The sequence below is a fragment of the Sorex araneus genome, chromosome 3, assembly GCF_027595985.1.
Source record: "Sorex araneus isolate mSorAra2 chromosome 3, mSorAra2.pri, whole genome shotgun sequence".
Lineage (NCBI taxonomy): Eukaryota > Metazoa > Chordata > Mammalia > Eulipotyphla > Soricidae > Sorex > Sorex araneus.
Genome location: NC_073304.1, coordinates 202,828,640 through 202,851,058, shown reverse-complemented (window position 1 = coordinate 202,851,058; position 22,419 = coordinate 202,828,640). Strand labels below are relative to the sequence as shown.

Genomic DNA, 22,419 nt, shown 5'->3' with positions numbered 1-22,419 from the left:
ATAGGGGAAGTACAAACCCTCATATCACTCAAAGTAGTGAAAAAAAACTGGTGATGACAAATACAATATTGATTTTGTTCAGTAGATAAATGTAGGAAGATAAAAGATTCACTAACTGAAAAGCTACAAGCAGTACAAGTAGTGACAAAATAAGATAGAGAAGAGGAAAAAAAGAAGGAATCTAAGTAGCAATGAAAAAAAAATTTTTTTTTATTTTATTGAAAATTGCAGGTAGTACCAGACACAGAGCAGTAGATTCCTTGAATAACAAAGAAATCCAGACAAGAAAGATAGATCACTCAAGTTTAGAGCATTGAAAAAGAGGGGGGAAATGCCCATATTCTCTTACTCTATTGAGTATTATTTACCATGCCATGTTAAAAACTTATGATACCCAGTGTACAATCTCTGGGGACAACAGTTGCTCCCTCTCAGAAGTTACCACAATCTATGCCAGAGAGAGTTGAATGGGCTGAGTGCATGCTTTGAATGTGGTAGGCTGTGTTTGATCCTTGGCACCACAAGCTCCCTGAGTGCTGCTGAGAGGCCCCTTAAGCACAGAGCCAGGCCAGCAATAGTCCCATAGCAATGTCCAAATATGGCCCCAAAATAAATAAACAAAACTTATTATAAGCATCCTATTGCTAAATAATTGCAAAACTCAATCTAAGAGATTTTAGACCTTGTAACATTTTTATCATTCTCTCTTTTTTGCCAATGATATCTATAAATTTCAGCCTGTATTCTAAAGCTATTAAGAATAAGAAATACAATTAAAAATGGTTTTATGTACATTTTTTAAGAGTCATAAGCCCCATTTAAAATTTCTAAACCCACTAAAATATCTAAAATGCAATTCTACATATTTCTCCTTCAAGTTCTGTTAAATACCACACTCAGAGAAATAACGAAATTATTTGCTCGAGTATTATTTAATTTTCTTCAAAATGTCTTGCTACAGAGCAAGAGATAAGTCAGAGCTGGAGTGCATGTGTGTGGGAGGCTTCAAGTTCAATCTCTGCCACCATGTGCTACACCACACTCAGAATATAGTTTCTGAGTACTACTCGGTGTGGCCCCAAAATAAGAAATGAGTATATTCTTTTCAGTGTTTTTTATTGTTGTTGGGGATGGTTAATTCCTTGCTCTGTGCTCAAAAGTGACCCCCTGACATTGCAAGGGGAACATATGTGGTGCTAGGGATTAAACCAGGATGAGCCTCATCCAAGTGCCTTAAACCTGGTGCCTTCTCTCCAGCCCACTCAGTATTTGAAGCACATTATAAAATAAGCATGTGTATCAGGGGCCAGAAAAATAGTACCACACATACAGCGTACTTGCCTTTGCACACTTAACCCATGTCTGATTCCTGGCATCACATGTGGTCTCTTGAGCACAGCTATTTGTGCCCCACACCCAAAAAAAAAAAAGTATGAAACTATAATCATTACTAGGATCGTGGGTTATCAGTTCTGACTGCATTAGTAGACTCATGGAAAGAGTTTTTAAATGCAATATCTGTGATCCATTCCAAACCAAATAAATGAGAAAGCATAATTGAAGGGGGAAAATTGAATTAATTTAAGTAATGTCATTTTACTGAAAATCTTCTTTTGAAAACTAATGTAAATGTAATGTATTTTGGTTCATCTTAGCATAACTTCAGAAAATCTATGAGATTTATGTTATCTTTAAGAAATATCTGTGCCAGGGGCTGGAGCAATAGCACAGCGGGCAGGGCGTTTGCTTTGCACGCAGCCCGACCTGGGTTCGATTCCCAGCATCCCATATGGTCCCCTGAGCACCGCCAGGGGTAATTCCTGAGTGCAGATCCAGGAGTGACCCCTGTGCATCGCCAGGTGTGACCCAAAAAGAAAAAAAAAAAAAGAAAGAAATATCTGTGCCAGGAGAGCTAACTCAAAAGATCGAGTGTGTGCTGTGCCTACAAGAGGCCCGAGTTTGAGCCCTGTCACCAGACGGTCCCCTGAACACCGCGTGAAGTCAAACCTCACACAGAGCCAGCAGTAGCTCCCAAGCATCAACCAATGTGACTAAGATCCCCATCCCTCCTCCACAAAAATTATTTTTTTGATCTTTGATTACACCTAGTGGTGCTCAGGGGTCACACCAGGTGGAGCTTGGGAGACTGTGAAGTGCCATCGGTTGAAAGTGGGTCAGCAGTGTGCAAAGGAAGCTCCTTGCCCACTGTACTATCTCTTTGGACCCCCCAAAATAATTTGCTGTAGAATCCATCCCCTGAATTTCAAATATGGTTGATAATTTAAATTACTTGAACCTAAATTTGCATTTGCACTTCTTTTGACTAGAAGTAAATTTGGTTCTATTTTTCTGAATCCATATGATAATTGACTTCTTTAGTGAATAATTCATTTTAATATATGAATAACCTAAAATTTTTGTGTAATTTAGATTTACAGTTTTAGTATCTGTATACTATAGCCATCCTTATTATGGCAATATATTCACTTAACACATGGAGGCTAGCATGTACCTACAGGCACTCATACTTGGATATAGCTTAACACAAATTTCAGTACCAGTATCAATGTTGTTAATATGTTTACATAAATATATCATTTTTATGTTTTATTTATTATTTTGGAACTTTGGGTCATACATGTTGGTGCTCAAGGGTTGCTCCTGATGGTACCTGGGGGACCAGGCAGGCTGGGGATTGAACTGGGTTAACACCTGTATTATCTCTCTGGCCTTTTATATTAATGTACTTATTTATTTAGCAGAGAGCAAAGAAGGGCTTTTTTTTATTTGCACCAATTCAGGCAGATAGTTCAGTAATGGAGTACATGCTTTGCATAAATAAGGCCATAGATTGGATCCTGGTACCCTGCTTTCCAAAGATAATATTAAAATAAAAGGAAGCCTCAGTGCTTATGTCATGACTCGGTGAAGTATATGCCTCATATCTGTAAGGGCTTGCATTGGAACTTTCCAGAAACAGGTCAAAACAAAGATACCTTATTACTGAAGTCCAGCTAACTAGTGGTCTCTATTAGTAAAGTCTCTTCTTTGTTGAAAGAGATGATCAGGTATTAAATTAGCCAGTTCCAAACTGATAACCTTTCATTGAAATAATCAGAGGATTAAAAAAGATTTAAGGATGCTGGCAAGCCAAATCATCCCAGGAAGATCGATCTCTGGGCTGAAAACTATGGCCATTTGGGAAGGGGGGCAAGCAGATTCCCCTCCTGCTGGATAGGTCCAGCACCTCAGTCCACACCTGACAACCTCTGACATATAAACGGCCCAACTTCACAGCTCCTGGAGCCCGCAGCCACACTTGGGCACCTCCAAATTTCATAGTCCTGACAGCCCAGCAAGAACACAGCAGATTTGTTGGGAAGGTTGCATTTAAGCCCTCCAAGCTCAGTGAGCAAAAACAGTAACACAGAGGCTCAACCAGCACCAGTTAGCTAAGTGAATTCTCAGACAATGACTGTAGTAACAGTTATCACACATTGACTTTTATTGATCTATTTTCTAATCATTCCATTTGCCATTTTTTGTAACAAGAATATGGAAAAAGTTTGTGCCAGCTATGGGAGCTGGCTGACGGTTCGGGTGGGAAACTGGGGACACCGATGGAGGGAAGGTCAGTCTGGCGCGGGAATTGATGTTAGAACATTGAATGCCTGGAACAATTGTATTGTGACCAACTTTGTAAATTACAGTGTTTAAATTTTAAAAACATCGTAAAAAAGAGAGAGAGAGAGAGAGAGAGAGAGAGAGAGAGAGAGAGAGAGAGAGAGAGAACAATTTAGAGGGCTGGGGAGACAGCTCAAATGGCTTTGTGTATAAGAGGCCTGGGTTCTATCCTTAGCACCTCAGGGTGCCCTGAGCAGCCTCTGGGCTACACAGGAGTAGCTCCTGAACCCTGTGAGGTATGAGCCAAAACCGAAATTGTTTTTAAAAACATAAGAAATATTTGAGTTTTTTTGGTTTGTTTTTGTTTTGTTTGTTGAGGAGGTGCATGGTTGGAGGGACACCCAGTGGCGCTCAGCTGCTCAATGTCATGGATTAAACTGGGGTCAGCTGCATGCAAGGCAGGCTCCTTTACCACTGTACTATATCTCCAGTCCCCCTAAAATAAACATTTTAATTAAATGGTTATAGCGAACCACATAAATGTTTTCTTTACTCTCTGATTTCATGGTTTTTAGGACACCAGCCCTGTTGTGATTGAACCATCTTCTGTTCTGAACGGAGGGAAATACTCATTTGGAACAGCGGTGCATCATGGAGAGCAAAGCGAAGACAGAGGAGGAGGCAGCGTTAGTTACGGGAATGCCACAGAAGAGAAATTTTCAGACAATATTTCTACTGCTTCTGAAGCCTCAGAAAGCACTGGCAGTGGTAAGCATAATTTGTTTATGCCATGGAGATTCTTTCTTTAAAGAGTATGCTTGGGAAGTATAAATGGCAGGATATTGAGAATCGGACTAACATTCACAGAAAGAAGCTTGAATGACCATTGTTAAGTAAAAAAAACTGTGAAGGCCTGGGAAAGTCTGCCTTGCTTGTATGAGACTATGGTTTCCTGCCCTGTCTTCTCTCCTCACATCTCTAAGTGCTGTCCTCAGCATTGTTGCTGTGATCCCAGCACTGCAAGTGTGTAGAACTCCTTGCACTGATACAACTAAGAAGTGGGGAGAGGGGAGAGGGTGCCAGGGGAGAGCATTCTTGAATTTAGCAGTAACTTTGCAAAGAGGAACTTTGTATATTCCATTTTATTAGTCTTCTGGTTTAAAAATCTTTTCAGTCTTCTGTGCTTAAGCAGAATCTCTGTGTTTCTATTAAATTACTTTGTCAATAAATAGAGGTTTGAGAATACGTTTTTTGTTTGTTTTATACTGCCCTGGCAGTGCTCAAGGGCTACTCCCAACTCTGTGTACAGGTATCTCTCTTGGTGCTCAGGCAATGTGTGGTGCCAGGAATCAAACCCAGGCCTCCTCCTTGCAAAGCATGCACTCATCTTGTTAAGCTGTCTCTCTGGCCCAGGAAGACTCTTCATGACCATAAGCTTATATTCACTGCATTAAATACACCCTATTATCAGACTCTAACACACTTAAGACCACAGTTTGTAGATTATTATGTTATTATGTTAAAATACTTAGAAAGAGGCAGATTAGATAGTGTAAGAAGTAAAGTGCTTGCCTTGCATGTAGCTGAGCCTGGTTCAAATCCCCAGCACCACATAAGATCCTCCAAACACCACCCAGGGTCACACTTGAGTGCAGAGCCAGGAATAGCCTCTGAGCACCACCAGATATGGTCCCCTCAAATAAAAATTTATATATGCGTATACATAATTATATATGTATATATATGTAGGGCCCTCGGAGAGGGTGGATTGAGTTTCCCTCCCCACCCCGAGCAGAGCCCCGGCAGCCAAAGACCTCCAGAACCCAGCCACAGCTATGCTCAAGGACCCTCTCCTCACGTTCAGACGAACTTCACACATGAAGGAACCGGCAGAGGAACCCAGTTGTGCAGGACCCAGGGCTGAGATCTCCAAGCCTGCTCAGATCCGAACTAGGCCTCTTCCCCATTTCCAGTAGCTAGGCAGTCATACCCAGAAACTGCCCTCTGGCGCTGTGTAATCCCATCAACAGCCAACATCCAGAGGCTATAAAACCAAGCTCCTGGGAGCGAGGCTGCTTCAAAACTGCATGACATCTTAAAGCCTAGTTCCCCCTCTCAGAAAACCTGGCAAGCTACTGAGAGTTTCCTGCCTGCATGGTAGAGCTTGGCAAGCTCCCCATGGCATATTCATATGCCAAAACCAGTAACAATGATGGGTCTCATTCCTCTGACCCTGAAAGAGCCTCCAATGCAGCACCATTGGGATGGATGAGTAATGAGAGGCTTCTAAAATCTCAGGGCTAGGATGAATGGAGACATTACTGAGACCACTTGAGAAAATTGACGATCAACAGGATGATGATGATGATATATATGTAAATACATGTGTGTGTATATATATTAGAGAGAGAGAAAGAGCTCATAAAGTTTTTCCAGATTCCCATTTTTTTCTTGGAACTTAGTTCTGCATTTATGGAGATGCTTTAGGATTTTTGTGATCCACTAAATTGAGTTGATCCCTGTTTTTCACCTGTTAAATAGCAGGACTCTCCTCTACATACTGGTATTTTTTTTCATCTGTTGTTTGTTGCTGTGTCTATACCAGCATTGCTGGGGCCACTGGGACAGTCTCACTTCAAGCAGTGCTTCAGAGCCTACCAGTGCCCCACACACCCACACATATAACAGATAAAACATATGCTTCACTGCTTGAACCACGTTCTCAGCCCCTGTTAATCTTCTAAGGTGTTTTGTTTTCTCTTATCTGTGGAGAAACTAGACAAACAAAACAAAACTAACATTTTCTCCACAAAACTCTTTGTAGAATCTACTGCCTATTTTTCTTTACCCATCTGATAGAAAAGGACTCTCTGATCATATTTGGAGGGTTTTATTATTTTTGGTTTGGAGGACCACTCTTGACAGTGCTCAGGGCTTACTTCTGGCTATGGGATCACACGGAGTTCTGGGGATTGAGCCTGGGTCAACCACATACAAGGCAAGCATCCTACTTGCTATACTATATCTCTGGCCCCTCTGATCTATTTTTGTTTGATTAGTTTTTGGCCACCATTGGGGCTCATGTACTACTCCTATGCTCAGGAGGTCACGCCTGATGGTATTCAGGGAACTGTGCTGTGCCAGGGATTCAGCCCATTAAAACTGCCTCTCTGGTTCTTTCTGATAAGTTTTAACACCACATTGTGTCTTGACTTTCTTTAAGATCCTTTTTGACATATGCTTACTCTGCAGCCTATGTTATCCACACTTTAAGCAAAGTCCCAGATAGAAGGTTGAAAAATAATTTTTTTAAAGTGATGTAAGGCTAAAATGTTTACCTGATAGTGTATTTTCTTCCTTTCATCTTAAAGAACATAATGTATTACTGTGTGAATTATTAGATATTCTAGAAGGGTGGCCAAATGCTCATTTGGTGAACCATTTTTAAACATTTTATTTTGTCTAGTCTTATATTAAGTATTGCTTAGAAAAGAATACGTCAATATTTCCTATTTACTACAATATAACATTTGGTTTCTATGCCAGTAGAATTAACCTAATTCATGGACAATGAGTTCTTATCTTTAATTATATGTATTAATATGAGGAACAAAGAGATTTCATCCTTCTTTTCTTTATAGGCTTTCTGTATTCTACCACACCAGGGACAGATTTGTGCTTTGCCCGACAACATAATACTTCTGACAATAACAACCAGTGTTTGGTAGGAGCCAATGGGAATATTTTGTTGCACCTCAATCCTCAGAAACCAGGTGCTATTGATAATCAACCACTAGTAACTCAAGAGCCAGTAAAGGTAAATAATTTGACATCTCCTTAAAGTCATTCTATCTCAGGTTGCTAATAAATGTTCTTAGACAGTTTGTTTTTATTGTTTGTTTTGATTTGGGGCCTGCAACTTGCTGTGCAGGGCTCAGGCTGCTCAGGGCTTATTCCTGGCTCTGCACCCAGGGATCACTCCTGGTGGGCTTGGGGATCCATATGGGATACTAGGGATGCTGGGGATCAAATACAATGCAGGTCAGCTATGTGCAAAGCAAGTGCCCTACCCACTGTACTATCTCTCTGGTCACCCATTCTAGATATTTTAGAACATAGCACTGCTTGGGGCTGGAGAGATAGCACAGCGGGTAGGGCGTTTGCCTTGCACGCGGCAGACCCGGGTTCAAATCCCAGCATCCCATATGGTCTCCTGAGCACGGCCAGGGGTAATTCCTGAGTGCAGAGCCAGGAGTAACCCCTGTGCATCGCCAGGTGTGACCCAAAAAAAGCAAAAAAACAAAAACAAAAAAACAAAAAAAAAAATAGAACATAGCACTGCTTTATTTAATTAACCATTTGCAGATGGAAATTGCTTAGTACATTTCTATGAGACCATTTTATGATTTAGTATTCCATAGAAGCAGTATTGAGACCCTTGGAAATAACTATTCTTACAAAGCCACTGTGAGGGGCTGGAGCGATAGCACAGCAGGTAGGGCATTTGCCTTGCACGCGGCCAACCCAGGTTCGATCCCCAGTATCCCATATGGTTCCCCGAGGAACCACCAGGGGTAATTCCTGAGTGCAGAGCCAGGAGTAACCCATGTGCATCTCGGGGTATGACCCAAAAAGAAAAAAAAAAAAGCCACTGTGAAAATGTTGTATCATGTATATAATATATATCACATTTCTTTTGGAGGGGGGGCGTGTTAGGACTATACCCACTAGTGCTAAGGGGATATTCCTAGTTCTCTGCTCAGGAGTGACCCCCCACCCCATAGTGCTCAGGGGACCACATGTGTTGGCAGGAATTTCAACCAGGATGGCAGCAGTGAAAGTCAAATCCCTTAACTTCTGTTCTATCTCTGGCCCTCCCAAATTTGAGATGAAGGGGGTGACCACACCCAGTGGTGCTCAGGGGCTGCTTCTGTTTCAGTGCACTTTATCAGGGGTTGTTGCCTGCAGTGCTCAGGTAACAGTGCAATGCCAGGTATCGAACTTGGCCTCCTGCATGCCAAGCATATGCCGTAGTCCATTGTGCTATCTCCCAATGCCCCCAAATATTTTTTTACTGTTTGACTAAGTCTGGGAAAACCACTCTTATTTACAAATGTTCCAATTATTTTTTTTTAATTATTCTGAATTTCTTAGTTTTCCTCCCTTTTTTGAAAGCTAAAACTGCAGTACTTAAAACAGTTTTTATAGGGACACACTCAGCAGTGTTGTGGCCCCAGACTTATTCCTGGTAGTGCTCTGAGGCCCTAATAGTGCTAGGGATCAGATTCATTCTAGGCATGTGTTCTGCCACCTAAGTCCCACTCCTACCCCTTAAAATATATCTTAGGGGGTAACTTGAAACTGAGTAGTAACATGTGTTTGTTCTCCTGTGTTTAGGTTTTGTTAAAACACCAGAGACTATAATATTAAAAATCAACATTTACATTCCATTCTTTCTAAGGCTACATCATTAACACTAGAAGGAGGACGATTGAAACGAACACCACAGCTGATCCAGGGAAGAGATTATGAAATGGTTCCAGAGCCTGTGTGGAGAGCACTTTATCATTGGTATGGAGCAAACCTGGCACTCCCTAGACCTGTAAGTATATCCTAGAGTGCCTTATAGAGGAGCAATCATAAATAGCCTTTTAATACTTTCCTACATGAACCTCACTATTCACAAATTAGTTTTTGCTTATAGCAGAGTACTCAGCACCTATTCAGGTTAGTTGGTTCCTTTACATTCTTTCAGTTCATTAAATATTTTATTAAATGTTGATAACACTCTAAGTACCAATGATATGCCATTGGTAGCACTGCCAGAAAGAGGTAGCTTATATAGAGGGAATAGTCACTGAACTAAAACAAAGTTAAGGAATTATGAGGCTGGGCTATAAAATAAATCATCGACATAAGTGCAGATATCCATTAGATAATGCAGGACTTAGGCTGAAGCAGAAGGCTGGGAACCAGTGCCCCAAAGCTCAGTGAATATAGGAATGTATGAGAGGTGGTGCAGATATTACATCTGAAACTGTTATTCTCATTAATCACACAGACACCCAGTTATGATCTGGGCTTATCTCTTAGCCGTTGTTGGGGTTTTGTAGCTTGTCTTTTTGAAGGAGGAATATGTATATAACGGATCATAAACTGTGGGCTGGAGCAATAGCACAGTGGGTAGGGTACTAGCCTTGCACGTGGCCGACCTGGGTTCAATTCCCAGCATCGCCTCTGGTACCCCAAGCACTGCTAGGTGTAATTCCTGAGTGCAAAGCCAGGAGTAACCCCTGTGCATCGCCAGGTGTAACCCCAAAAAGCGTTTTAAAAAAAAATCATAACATTTGATAATAAGAAATTAAACCTATTGAATTATACTTTTTTTTTTTTTGCCTTTAGGTTTTTTTGTTTGTTAGGGGCTGTACCCAAAGTACTCAGGGCTTACTCCTGGCTCTGTGCACATTGATCATCTCTGGTGGAGCTTGGGAGGAATCACTCATGGCAGGCTTGGGGGACCCTATGGGATACTGGTGATTGAACCCAGATTAGAGGGATGCAAGACAGATACCTTACCCATTATACACTCTCTCCAGCCCTATGCTTGTTGCCTTTAGTATGGGTCATTGAGAGCTGTGGGTTTTCAACTGATTTCAAGTTACAGACTGGTACATGGACTGATGCTGGTCTGTAGGTGTAAAAGAATTAGAAAACCACTGATGGAGATTATAAGCAAAATGCATTAAAATTATTTAAGTACTTGGAGTTTGTATAATCAAAATATTAATTATAATGCATCCTATTTGTTGAGATGGCCGGAGTGATAGAGCAGGTAGGGCATTTACCTTCCAGGAAGAACCTACGGCAGGGGGGAATAAAGTTTTTTTTTTCTCCGAGCAGTGCTGGGTGTGTCCCTCGAAAACGAGAGAGAGAGAGAGAGAGAGAGAGAGAGAGAGAGAGAGAGAGAGAGAGAGAGAGAGAGAGAGAGAGGGAGGGAGGAGGGGGGACGGGGGAGGGAGAGGGAGAGGGGGAAGGAGAGGGAGGGGGGAGATACTAGTTTAGCTTGGGATCAGGAATTAAAGGTTTGTTTTTGTTGAATCCAAACGTTCCTACTATATTTGGCATGAGAACTCCTAGCTAGATAGAACGATATAAATATAATAGGTATATAACTATTTTGGTATACAACTTTTCCTACGTTTTATTCATATATATTTATTGATATAGGTAGGTGGCTTTATGAATTGAATCATTTTTATATCTGATGATTTATGATCTAATTTTTTTAAAGTTCAACATTTCAACTCAGAAATGTACTATTTTCTTACTTTGGGGGACTGTTCTCCCCCACTCCCCGATATTTCCTCAATAAAATAATTTACTGGGGCTGGAGAGATAGCACAGCGGGTAGGGCGTTTGCCTTGCACGCGGCCGACCCGGGTTCAAATCCCAGCATCCCATATGGTCCCCTGAGCATGGCCAAGGGTGATTCCTGAGTGCAGAGCCAGAAGTAAGCCCTGTGCATCGCCAGGTGTGACCCAAAAAGCAAAAAAAAAATAAAATAATTTACTTTGAAAAATGAATAGGGTCCAAGGAGATAGCTAACAGTGCTGAAGTGTACACTTTGTGTGTGGAGACCTGTGTTCAATCTAGGTGCATCGTTCCCCAACCAGGCCAGGAGAAACCCCCAAACACTACCAGGTGTAACCCAACTCTCCCCACACACAAAAAAAGTAAATAAATGAGATTACTTTAGGTGCTATTATCTATAGTACAATACCTTGGCTAGTTTCTATCTGTGCTGTTATTTTTATAAACATATTATTTATATATACTAAATGCATATATACATATACATACATAAATAAAAGTTATCCATCATTTATCATTTGACAGTCAATTTGCCCTTGTAGTTGTTTAAAGCAATTTACTGGTGGGGTCCAGAGTGGTTGTAATAGGTGGAGCATTTGTTTGTCCTTTACATGGCCAGCCTGGCTTCAATCCCCATTTGGTTCCCTCAGCCTACCAGGTATTCCTGAGTAGAGCCAGAGGTATCCCCTGAGCACTGCCAAGTCTTTTCCCCCAACCGTCCAAAAAACCAAATTTATTAACTTATGATTTGTTCCTGAAACTAATTATCTTGAAAAGCAGAATACTTGCTACAAGAATTCACGATAGTTTTTACTGAACAAAACTTACTTTGAGGGCTGGAGCAATAGCACAGCGGGTAGGACGTTTGCCTTGCACACAGCTGACCTGAGTTTGATTCCTAGCATTTCATATGGTCCCCTGAGCACCGCCAGGGGTAATTCCTGAGTGCAGAGCCAGGAGTAACCCTTGTGCATTGTGCATCGCCGGGTGTGACCCAAAAAGAAAAAAAAAAACTTAACTTCGAAAGATGTGAGGGGGCAAGAAGGAAAGGAATCCTTGTTCCAGAGAGTACACAAGTTTGAAGAGCAAGCCTCTGCCAGAGATGTTTTTATGTAGCCTGACACCTGTCAACTACAGTAGTTGAAATACTCATCTTTCTGGGGAAAAAAAATCACATAAAACTGAATGACAGGTGACTTTGCAGCTGTCAGAAGAGGTCTAGAAGAGATCAAACAATTTTTTTCTCTCAGTAATCTCAGAGGAAGAAGATGGCAAAGAAAGTCCCGGTTACTGTTTGCCATTTAAACAGGAGTTGAAAAGACTCCCAGATGAAACCGTTCACTTCCTGTCCTGGAGCAGCACTTCCCAACTTGTTCTATACCACGCCCTGGGGTGTACTGGACAGACCCAGGGGACTGCTAGTAGACTCCAGGGCAACAGGGAAAGGTGGGCACTTTGGTTTTTTGCATAAATGTTTTTTAGTCTTTTTTTTTTTTCTGGAAAAGGGGCAGTAGGCCAGATTAGTTTGGGAACCTCTGTTATAGCGTATTATAATATACAGAATTGTTTTATGAAAGAGTCCCAGGGGTTAGAGAGATAGTACAGAGATTAAAGTGACTGCCTTGCATGCCGCCAATCTCTGTATGATCCCTGAGCACAGAACCAAGAGTAAGTCCTGAGCACCCTCCTCTCCCCCATAAGAAAAAGGAAAAAATAAATCCTAAAGGTTTGATTTAGGTATAAAGCTTACTCAACATTTTAGCTTAAAGATTTATCTCAGAATTTGCCAGATTTTGTTAAGTATCACTTTGTATTTTTTTTTTTTTTTAAAAACAGGTTATCAAGAATAGCAAGACAGAGACCCCAGAGCTGGAATTATTTCCTCGATATCTTCTCTTCCTAAGACAGCAGCCTGCCACTCGGACACAACAGTCTAACATCTGGGTGAATATGGGTATGATGAGCCTGAGAATGTTTCCTCAGCATTTACCAAGAGGTAACTTAAGAATGCAGCAAGAATACCATGCATTTTTGTAAAAAATGAATAAATAAATGCCAAGTCACTCAAAAGTCACTCAAAAGCCACTGTATTAATGCATATTCCCATCTGGTTTCATACAGAATCACTGTGGGGGCTTAGATCTATGGTCATGCGCAAGACTAGATGGGTTAGAAGGAAATTTAAGCAGCAAATTTATACATATAAAATATTATGGGCTGGAGAGATAGTAAAAGCAGACAGAGTGCTTGCCTTGCATGTGACTGACATGGGCTCAATACCCAGCACCCCATATTGTCCTGCTGGAAGTCATTCCTGAGCACAGAGCCAGGAGTAAGCCCAAAAACAAACCAAAAGAGCAAAAATAAAAAGATAATGAAATGTTATATTCTTTATCTTTTTTTTAGCGTACAAGTATTAATTCTGGGTTTCTTTAAACAATAAATTAGGACCAGAGCAATAGTATAGTGGGTAGGGTGTTTGCATTGTATGCGGCTGACCCAGGTTCAATTCTTGGCATCTCATAAGGCTCTCAAGCTCTGCCAGGAGTAATATCTGAATGCAGAGCTAGGAGTAACCCCTGAGCATCGCCAGATATGGCCCAAAAACCAACATAAATAAATAATTTACTTAGTCTAAGTTATACTCTGCTAGTTGATGACTTGTCTTTTCAACTATAGTCAGATTTCTAAGAAATAATGTATTTCTCAATATCATCTGTTTTGTTTGTTTGAGGGGAGGGGTTGTGGCAAAATATGGTACAATTTTTATGCTAAGTCCAAGGAGCCTTTAGAAAGGCAGGTAGTGCAGAGGAAACGATATTTTTTTTTAATCATTTAAAGTAAATGTGCTTTTCAAAGCATCAAGCCTATCAAAGTGACATAAAAGTTCCCATTTTTAAACTATTACATGCAAACGATTTTCTTTTTTTCCTCTATGTGATTAAATTTTATTGATGGGCAGGACTTGCTCTGTGCTTTTTGCCTTGCAATATTAGAAATTGAATTAGAATGTGGTGTGCATGAACTACCTATAAACTCAAACCAACCCAATAAGTACCATTTCTTCAAGGTTGAGTAGAGTTAGTTTTATATCTTCCTTAAAAGTGATATTTAGGGGGCTGGAGTGATAGCACAGCGGGTAGGATGTTTGCCTTGCACGCGGCCGACCCGGGTTCAATTCCCAGCATCCCATATGGTCCCCTGAGCACCGCCAGGAGTAGTTCCTGAGTACAAAGCCAGGAGTGACCCCTGTGCATCGCCAGGTGTGACCCAAAAAGAAAAAAAAGTGATATTTAGATAGTATAAGGATATACTTACACACAACTGTTTAGTAAGAATTAGCAAATTAGTGGCTTCTGCCTAACCAAACTTTGTCTTTGGGGAAGATGTAATCTCTTTAAGACTGTCTTGATTAATTTGCCTTTAAATGAGTATTAGCCTTGCTTTCACACACCCATAGCACATATCTTTTTCAATTTTCTTTGAAAGATAACATGCGAGGCAAGATGTGTTGTTGCACTTTTAGTAAGTATTCTTTCTAACTCTTGTGCTGATCCTAGATTTTTGCTGCTTCTGTAAATTCCACTAGATTTGTCAGTGCTATTCAAAAACACAAAATTATATATAATAAGTGGCTGCCTGCTATATGAGCTTTGCTGTAAAAACTATAGAATTCAAATATTTTTATGTGGCTTAGGACAATAGAAATTGACTTGGAAACTATACTTGCAAATATTTCTGAATCCTAGAACTAGGTAGTTGTGTTCCAAATTTGTCTTAATTTGAAATTTTATTCTTTACTAATTAGTTCTGAAATCAACCATTAATCATTTGAAGTTTATGAAAAGATGCTTTCTTGCTGTAATCTTATAACTAATCCTCTGATGTTTAATTAGATAAATTTGCTCATTTGTTTTCTTTTAGGAATTATCTTGGCTTGCTGTTAGTAAAAAATTTGCTTTGCTGTTTGTTAAAAAATAGATCGTGGTTGGGTTTTGTTTTCCCATAATAGTATACTGTACATATTTCTCATTGCTTGGTTTATTAGAGTTATTTCCTGGACCTTTTATTCCTTTTAATGTGACAGATAAACAAATTGCCAAAGTTATAATGGTTGTTGCCACAGGATAAACCTAGCCCTTTTAATAGATGAAATTATTAAAGTAACTTTCTTAGTTGATTTTCAGTCTATCTTAAAAAAGTGCATTTCTTTTGGAAGTTCTAAAAGCCAGACAATGCTAATATTTTTCTCTTCTTTGTTTAATAGATAAAGTCTTACTTAACAATATATTTAATGAAAGGAGGGCCTTGGAGAGATTTCAAGCGCTCAACCTGAATTCAGTCTCTGGCATCCCATACAGTTTCCCAAGCACTACCTGGAGTAATTCTTGAGTGTGCAGAGCCAGTGTAACTACTGATCATCACTGGTGGTGACCCAAAACCTTAAAAAAACTGCCATTGTCGTCCTGTTCATCGATTTGCTCAAGCGGTCACCAGTAATGTCTTCATTGTGAGACTTGTTGTTACTGTTTTTGGCATATTGAATACGCCCGGGTAGCTTGCCAGGCTCTGCCATGTGGGCGGGATACTCTTGGTAGCTTGCTGGGCTCTCCGAGAGGGACGGAGGAATCGAACCTAGGTCGACCAAGTGCAAGGCAAACGCCCTACCCACTGTGCTATCGCTTCGGTCCACCCAAAACCTTAAAAAAAAAAAAAAAGCCAAACATAGTTAATGAAAGGAGAAAGTGAAGTCACCAGTGAATGGGTAGAAAACTACCTTAGAATGTATTCATGAACATAGATATTAATTATATAATTATATTTTTGTATTCCGCATAGGAGAGCCTGACTGACAAGGTCCCCGGTGGCGTATTCATATGCCAAAACCAGTAACAATGATGGGTCTCATTCCCCTGACCCTGAAAGAGCCTCCAATGCTGCACTGTTGGGAAGGATGAGTAAAGAAAGGCTTCCAAAATCTCAGGGCTAGGACGAATGGAGATGTTACCGAGACCACTCGAGAAAATCGATGATCAATGGGATGATGATGATGATGATTTTTTTATTAGATGGATTAATAAACTAAGTTACCATAGGTGGAATTGGCCCATTCTTGAGGGAGCAGTGCCTAGGATGAAACCCAGCCTACACTCTCCCAGTTAACAACACTCCTTCGCCAGAGATGGCCATTTTTAGCTACAGCTTTTATGTGCATGTTTGATTGACTAGTTAACCAAGCAGATTCTTTTAGAACCTGTCATTATTTTCATATTCTCTTATTTAATCGCCAACCTTTTGAAAGCACATGGTTAAACTTATTTTCTCACTTTTCCATTCTTTTGAAGTAACAGGTATGTTTTTTTTGTTTCAGCCTTAAATACTTCATGTCTTCTGTCCTGCTACCTTTCAGTAGGGCAAATTTTTCTATCATGGGAAGCTTCTTGACTTTTCATTATTTTTATTTTATTAATTTTTGGACTATGCCTGATTGTGCTAGGGCTTACCCTTGGCTCTGCACTGAACAGGTTCAGGGGACTCTATGGGGATTCAAACTGTGCTGTCTCTCGGCCCGTTTGGAGGCCAGGGAGATAGCTCCAATGGCTAGTGCACACACACTGGTCAGAGGCCCAGATTTGATCTCCCAACACCACATTGTTCTCTCAACACTGCCTAGAAGCAAATCCCCAAGTAATAGCCAAGAGTAGCAGCCCCTGAGCACTACTGGGTGTGGCCAGAAACCAAATAATAATGACAGTAATAATAATAATAAAGCTCTGTTTGGCCATGACAAGTCTGCCTACACAGAATTTTAAGTAAATTTTGTGTGTGTAATTATAATTGTGTCAAATTCTTAAAGTCATATAGTAACTGAGAAATTAGTAATGCAAAGACAGTTTATTTTAAGGAAGTGTATCAGGCAAATTTTGATATCTGCAAAATTCAAATCCAGGCTCACTTTGTCTTCCCCATTTATATCCTGAGTTTTGATTTGGGTATTTGGTGTGAGCCTACTGAGGGTGGCCAAGATACCAGTGTAAACAGTGATTTTTGACACTCTTCATGGGATCCAAATACTGGTATTTTGTTTTGGTACCTCTGATCTCTTTTCCTCTTCTTTTCCAAATTAAGACGTTCATGGGGGTTGGGGTTATAGCAAAGCAGGTAAGGCCCTTGTCTTGGCCAATCCCAGTTCAGTCCCCAGCACCACATATGGTCCCCTAAGCCCACCAGGAGTGCCGAGCCAGAAGTAAGACCCAAACACAGCAGGTATGGCCCACAAATTTTTTTTTATAATAAAATAAAAATAAAAAATTTCAAGGCTTTGGACTTAATCAAAGACAATTGGGTTTCTTATCGTCACTTTTATCCTTTTTTTTTTTTTAGTTTCCAAGTCATTTTATTCAAAATTTTGTTTGTTTCCTGAATCAATAAATTTGACACTAAACAGTGTAAAATGGCTACCATTTTTATGCTTTGTTTTTTTTTATCTATTTTTAGTCTCTTAATTTATAAGATTATTAAATCTGGAATTCTTATTTCTCATAATTAGTTCCTAAAATAGTATGGTCTCTTGCTAAGAGTGGTGCTTTTTTCCCTTTTTTCTTACTGTAAATACTACGACCATAGGAAATGTGCCTTCTCCGAATGCACCATTAAAGCGGGTGTTAGCCTATACAGGCTGTTTTAGTCGAATGCAAACCATCAAGGAAATTCACGAATATCTGTCACAGAGGCTGCGCATTAAAGAGGAAGATATGCGTCTATGGCTATACAACAGTGAGGTAAGAAGCATCTCTGAGTCCTGACAAGTCCTGATGGGACTGGGGAGATGATGATTAAAAACGCTAGACTGCACTGCATGCAGGAGTCCTCGGTCCATTCCATCCTCAGCTCAGTACCACATGAGCACTGGATAAGGGAGTAGCCCCTGGGCACCACGAGGTGTGATACTAACCCCCCACAAAAAAAGTTTTGATTGTTTTAATGCATATTTCACAATCATAAGATTTTTATCTGTAATTACACAATGTACATGCATGCTAAAGACAAAAAGCAAAATCTAGGATCTAGCTGAAAACATCAGCTTTCTTTTTTTTTCTTTTTATCTTGTTGGGTAGGGGGGCTGTAGTGATAGCACAGTGGGTAGGGCGTTTGCCTTGCACGCGGCCAACCCTGGTTCAGTTCTTCCGTCCCTCTCGGAGAGCCCGGCAAGCTACCAAGAGTATCCCACCCACACGGCAGAGCCTGGCAAGCTACGCGGGGCATATTTAATATACCAAAAACAGTAACAACAAGTCTCACAATGGAGATGTTACTGGTGTCCGCTCAAGCAAATCGATGAACAAAGGGTGGCAGTGCTACAGTGCTACAGTGCTTGTTTGGAAATCATTCCCAGTGGTGCTCAGATGCTACTCCTGTCAGTGCCTGGCATACCAGGGAGTGCCAGGGATAATAAAACCTGGTAAGGCATGTACTCCAAACCTTTAAGCTCTCTCCCTAGCTCTGAAATCTTTTCCTTGGGGTTTGGGAGGGAGCTTCTCAATCTGTGCCTAGTAATGCTCAGCAATAAGGCCAGAGATTCAAGGAGAGACTCAGAGATGTGGTGCTGATCAGAGCTTGCAGTGCTGAGATTACCTGAGCCTTCCTGCAGTGTGCAGGGACCTCCACTCTACCTAGTGGTGTTCAGAGATCCATGTGGTGCTCTGGATCAGATTCAGGCTAGGTACACATGCACTCTAACTGCTGCACTGTCTCCTAGTCCCAAAATTTCGACTTTTAAATTTCTATGTGCATACTTGTAGATATTTGTCACCTGAAATCCATAATAGCAGTTGAGTATCATGAATGATGTTACCTTATAAAAATCATTGTTACCGGTAGCATCAAGTTTGGGAGGGAAGAGGGGAGCAGTAATGAGGCTAGAACGCAGGGCCTCATACATGCAACAGATATCATTTTATCTTCAAGTAAAAGATTTTATTTGAGATTAGGGTGTGGGGCGGTTTGGGGGGGGAATTTTAGACCAAACCAGCCAGTGCTCAAAACTATTCCCAGTTCAGCAGTCACTCCTGGTGCTGTTTGGGAGAGGGGAGGCACCATGAGATACTGGGGCTCCGAATGCAGAGTAAGCACTCCAGTCCATTGAGCGATTCCTCTGCCTCTAGACTTGTTTCAGAGCTGGGGATGTGGACTCCAGGCTGGTCTTGCCTGTGTCAGACCCTAGCTAGGTTCACACTCTCCCCACCAAAAAAAAAAAAAATGTAGATTTTATTTAAGGTAACTTTATTTATATATTGAGATTTTGTTTGGGGGATTTTGTTTTTGGTTTTTTGGGTTTTTTTTTGGGGGGGGGGTCACACCTGGCGATGCACAGGGGTTACTCCTGGCTCTGCACTCAGGAATTATCCCTGGCCGTGCTCAGGGGACCATATGGGATGCTGGGATTTGAACCCGGGTCGGCCGCGTGCAAGGCAAACGCCCTACCCGCTGTGCTATCTCTCCAGCCCCTGTTTTTTGTTTTTTGTTTTTTTTTTTTTTTTGGCTCCAGGGATTGGATTCATATCCCTCACCCCTGTGTACCTGCTTAAGAATTCAAGCGAGGGCCAGGAAGATCACTCAGAACTGAAACACATGCTTGAGTTGGGAAGCCCAGGGTCCTTCACCAGTACCTAGTCCAGTCTGAAACAACCCAAATGTCGCTCCAGGAGTCGCCCCATAAGTACTGCCAGATATGACCTAAAAATCAAACAAGTAAATACATGAGCCAAGCAAAAGGAAGCCAGGTAGCTCAAGTGGTCAGAGCATCTGCCCAGCATGTTTGAGGCCCCGCCTTTGACCCCCAGCACAGTATGGCTCCCCTGGCACTACCAGTAGTACCCCTAAGTAGCCTCACCACTGCAGGCTCTGGCTCTTCCCCCCTTCCATCACTTAACCACCAGACTGCACCACCAGACTAAATACACGCCTGTGTGGCCCTTGACCCCTCCGTGCTGATATGGTGTCCCCTGTTCAAAAAAATCAGAGGTCCAGGGAGATGGCTCAAAGTGCTAGTGCACATGTTTTGCATATGCAAAAATATAAAGCATAGATTTAATGTCCGGCACCACAGGGTCCTGTAGAGCACTGCTGGGAGTGAACCTCAGCCCCACCCCAAACTAAGTACCACGGGGTATGGTCCAAAACAGAACAAAAATAACAATATAACTCAGGGCCCAAGGGATAGCCGAAAGGGCTGAGCACATGGAAGCAGGCCTTCATTCCTTTGTATCACCACTTGATCCCCAGCATCACTGGCAGCGGCCCCTGAGCAAGCCTCTACCCCAACTCCCAACACTGCTGGGTGAAGTGAAAAAATTAAAACTAAAGCAAACAGAAGAACTTAAGCAGTATAAAAGTATATTGTGAAAATGCCCAATCTCTTCAGAAGTGATTCTGTTTATTACCTATGTATACTAACATTCACAATACAGAGTATACTCTGAAGTTGAACTATAAGAAATTTAAACTAGTTATCTATTCCTTAGTTCCTGCTTCTTTTGTTCACCATTGAGAGGCAGTATAGGATAGGAATTAAGAGCACCCTGCCTAGAGTCACACTTCCAGGGGTTAACTCTTGTTGCTACCATGTGTTATATAACCAGGGTCAGTCCACTCTGTTTTCTTGGATTAAGTGGGGAGGGGGGAATCTACCAAATGAAACATTGTTATGAGAATAAAATTTAATTTTAGTGAACATAAATGAAAATATATAATTTTACATGACAATTGGCTTAAACCATATTCAGTTCCTAGTTAGTTATCCAGTTACATCTTGATCATACTGAATTTGATACCCAGTACTAAAGAAATTTTTGTTTCTGTAAGCTCTTCAGAAATTTTAAATCTCAATATTGATTTGATATATGATAACTTTTTTCTATCACTTTGTTTTAGAGCCATAAAGTATGTGTTTGAAGTATCCATTATTTCCCTCCCCCCCATTTGACCACCTAAATTATAGGGATTTCTGAACAGCCTTGCTATTTATAATTTCTGTCATCTGAGTTACATAACTACAAAGACATTTTTAGTCATCATTTTTATTTTCATGTTTGTTTCAAATGTAGTAATAAAAACATTTTCTCCTTGAAACACAGAATTACCTTACTCTTCTGGATGATGAGGATCATAGGTTGGAATATTTGAAAATACAGGATGAGCAGCACTTGGTAATTGAAGGTACGAGATGGAATCACATGTCTGAGTAGATTATTAAGGGAAGAATGTAAAGATTTAGTTTTCACCAATGCTCCATTTTATAATTTTTCCAACTAGTATTTAATCACGTTATCATTACAGTAAAGAAAACTTACTGAACCCTTATTTAATCCTACATACTTTAGAATGATGTTTGCCAATCTTTCTCCAGCCATGTCCTCCTTCTGACCCGTTTACTTTCTGTGGCTCCATCTCCTACCAGCTGGTCCCCTGTGTCATGTTCCCCCTCCTCCCCTCCATTTATAAGGTTTTTCACTTGTATGCCCTGTGGAATATCCTGGGCTCCCACAGGGAGTTATATAACCCCTGATTGAGAAACACCACATTATATTATTTTAAAAAACTGAGTGATTCAATTAAAAATAAAATAAAATTATGTTTCAAACATTAAAAAAAATTTAAATAAAAATGGGAAAAAATTGAGTAAGACTACATTAATTGACTCTTGTGTGTAATAATGGTAGGTAGAAAAGTGAATTTCTATTATACATGTAAATTTTTTTTTTTTTTTTTGGTTTTTGGGTCACACCCGGCGATGCACAGGGGTCACTCCTGGCTCTGCACTCAGGAATCACCCTTGGCGGTGCTCAGGGGACCATATGGGATGCTGGGATTCGAACCTGGGTCGGCCGCGTGCAAGGCAAACACCCTACCCGCTGTGCTATCGCTCCAGCCCCTAAATTTTTTTTTTTTAATGAGTCAAGATAAGTTTTTTTGGCAGCAAATCAGCAAGTTGGAAGATAGGGGTCTTATGTCCTGAAAGCAGTTGTCTTGTCTGCCTAAAATTTCCTTTAAATTTTCAAGTGCTTTTTTAAGTTTGAGCAAGGAAACTAACTTTTTTACATGTTAGGTCAGTCTTTCATCATTTATCGAAACTGACCTGTCACCAATAGAGTATACTTGTGTATTCACGGGTAAATTTAAACATAAGCATGCATATGTCATTGAAAACCTAAAGTATATTTTCATATTAGGATTTATGGAAATCTTACTAGGTGCCATTAAAGTGAACTGCTTTCCAATAGTTGTGATAGTTCTAATATTTAAAGTTTTAGAGTTTTAATTACTTCTGTAGGTGGTTAAGCATAATTTTACTTTAACAAGGTCTTTGGGAAATGGTTTAATTCTAACCAAGTGCCTATAAAATCTGCAATATAAAAAATTGAA

General features: G+C 40.6%; 1 protein-coding gene across 2 annotated transcripts in view; it reads left to right on the top strand.

Moving 5' to 3' along the window:
• The window catches only part of USP32 (ubiquitin specific peptidase 32), a 188,838-nt gene that overhangs the window by 132,292 nt on the left and 34,127 nt on the right, over nt 1–22,419 (top strand). Inside the window, exons 13-18 of one of the 2 annotated variants that reach the window (XM_055131187.1) lie at nt 4,200–4,392; nt 7,266–7,441; nt 9,086–9,226; nt 12,832–12,991; nt 17,623–17,777; nt 21,132–21,213. In XM_055131187.1, the coding sequence (XP_054987162.1) occupies nt 4,200–4,392; nt 7,266–7,441; nt 9,086–9,226; nt 12,832–12,991; nt 17,623–17,777; nt 21,132–21,213 (907 nt within the window). The remainder of the gene's footprint in view (nt 1–4,199; nt 4,393–7,265; nt 7,442–9,085; nt 9,227–12,831; nt 12,992–17,622; nt 17,778–21,131; nt 21,214–22,419) is intronic. The other variant, XM_004608600.2, reaches the window with a different exon arrangement.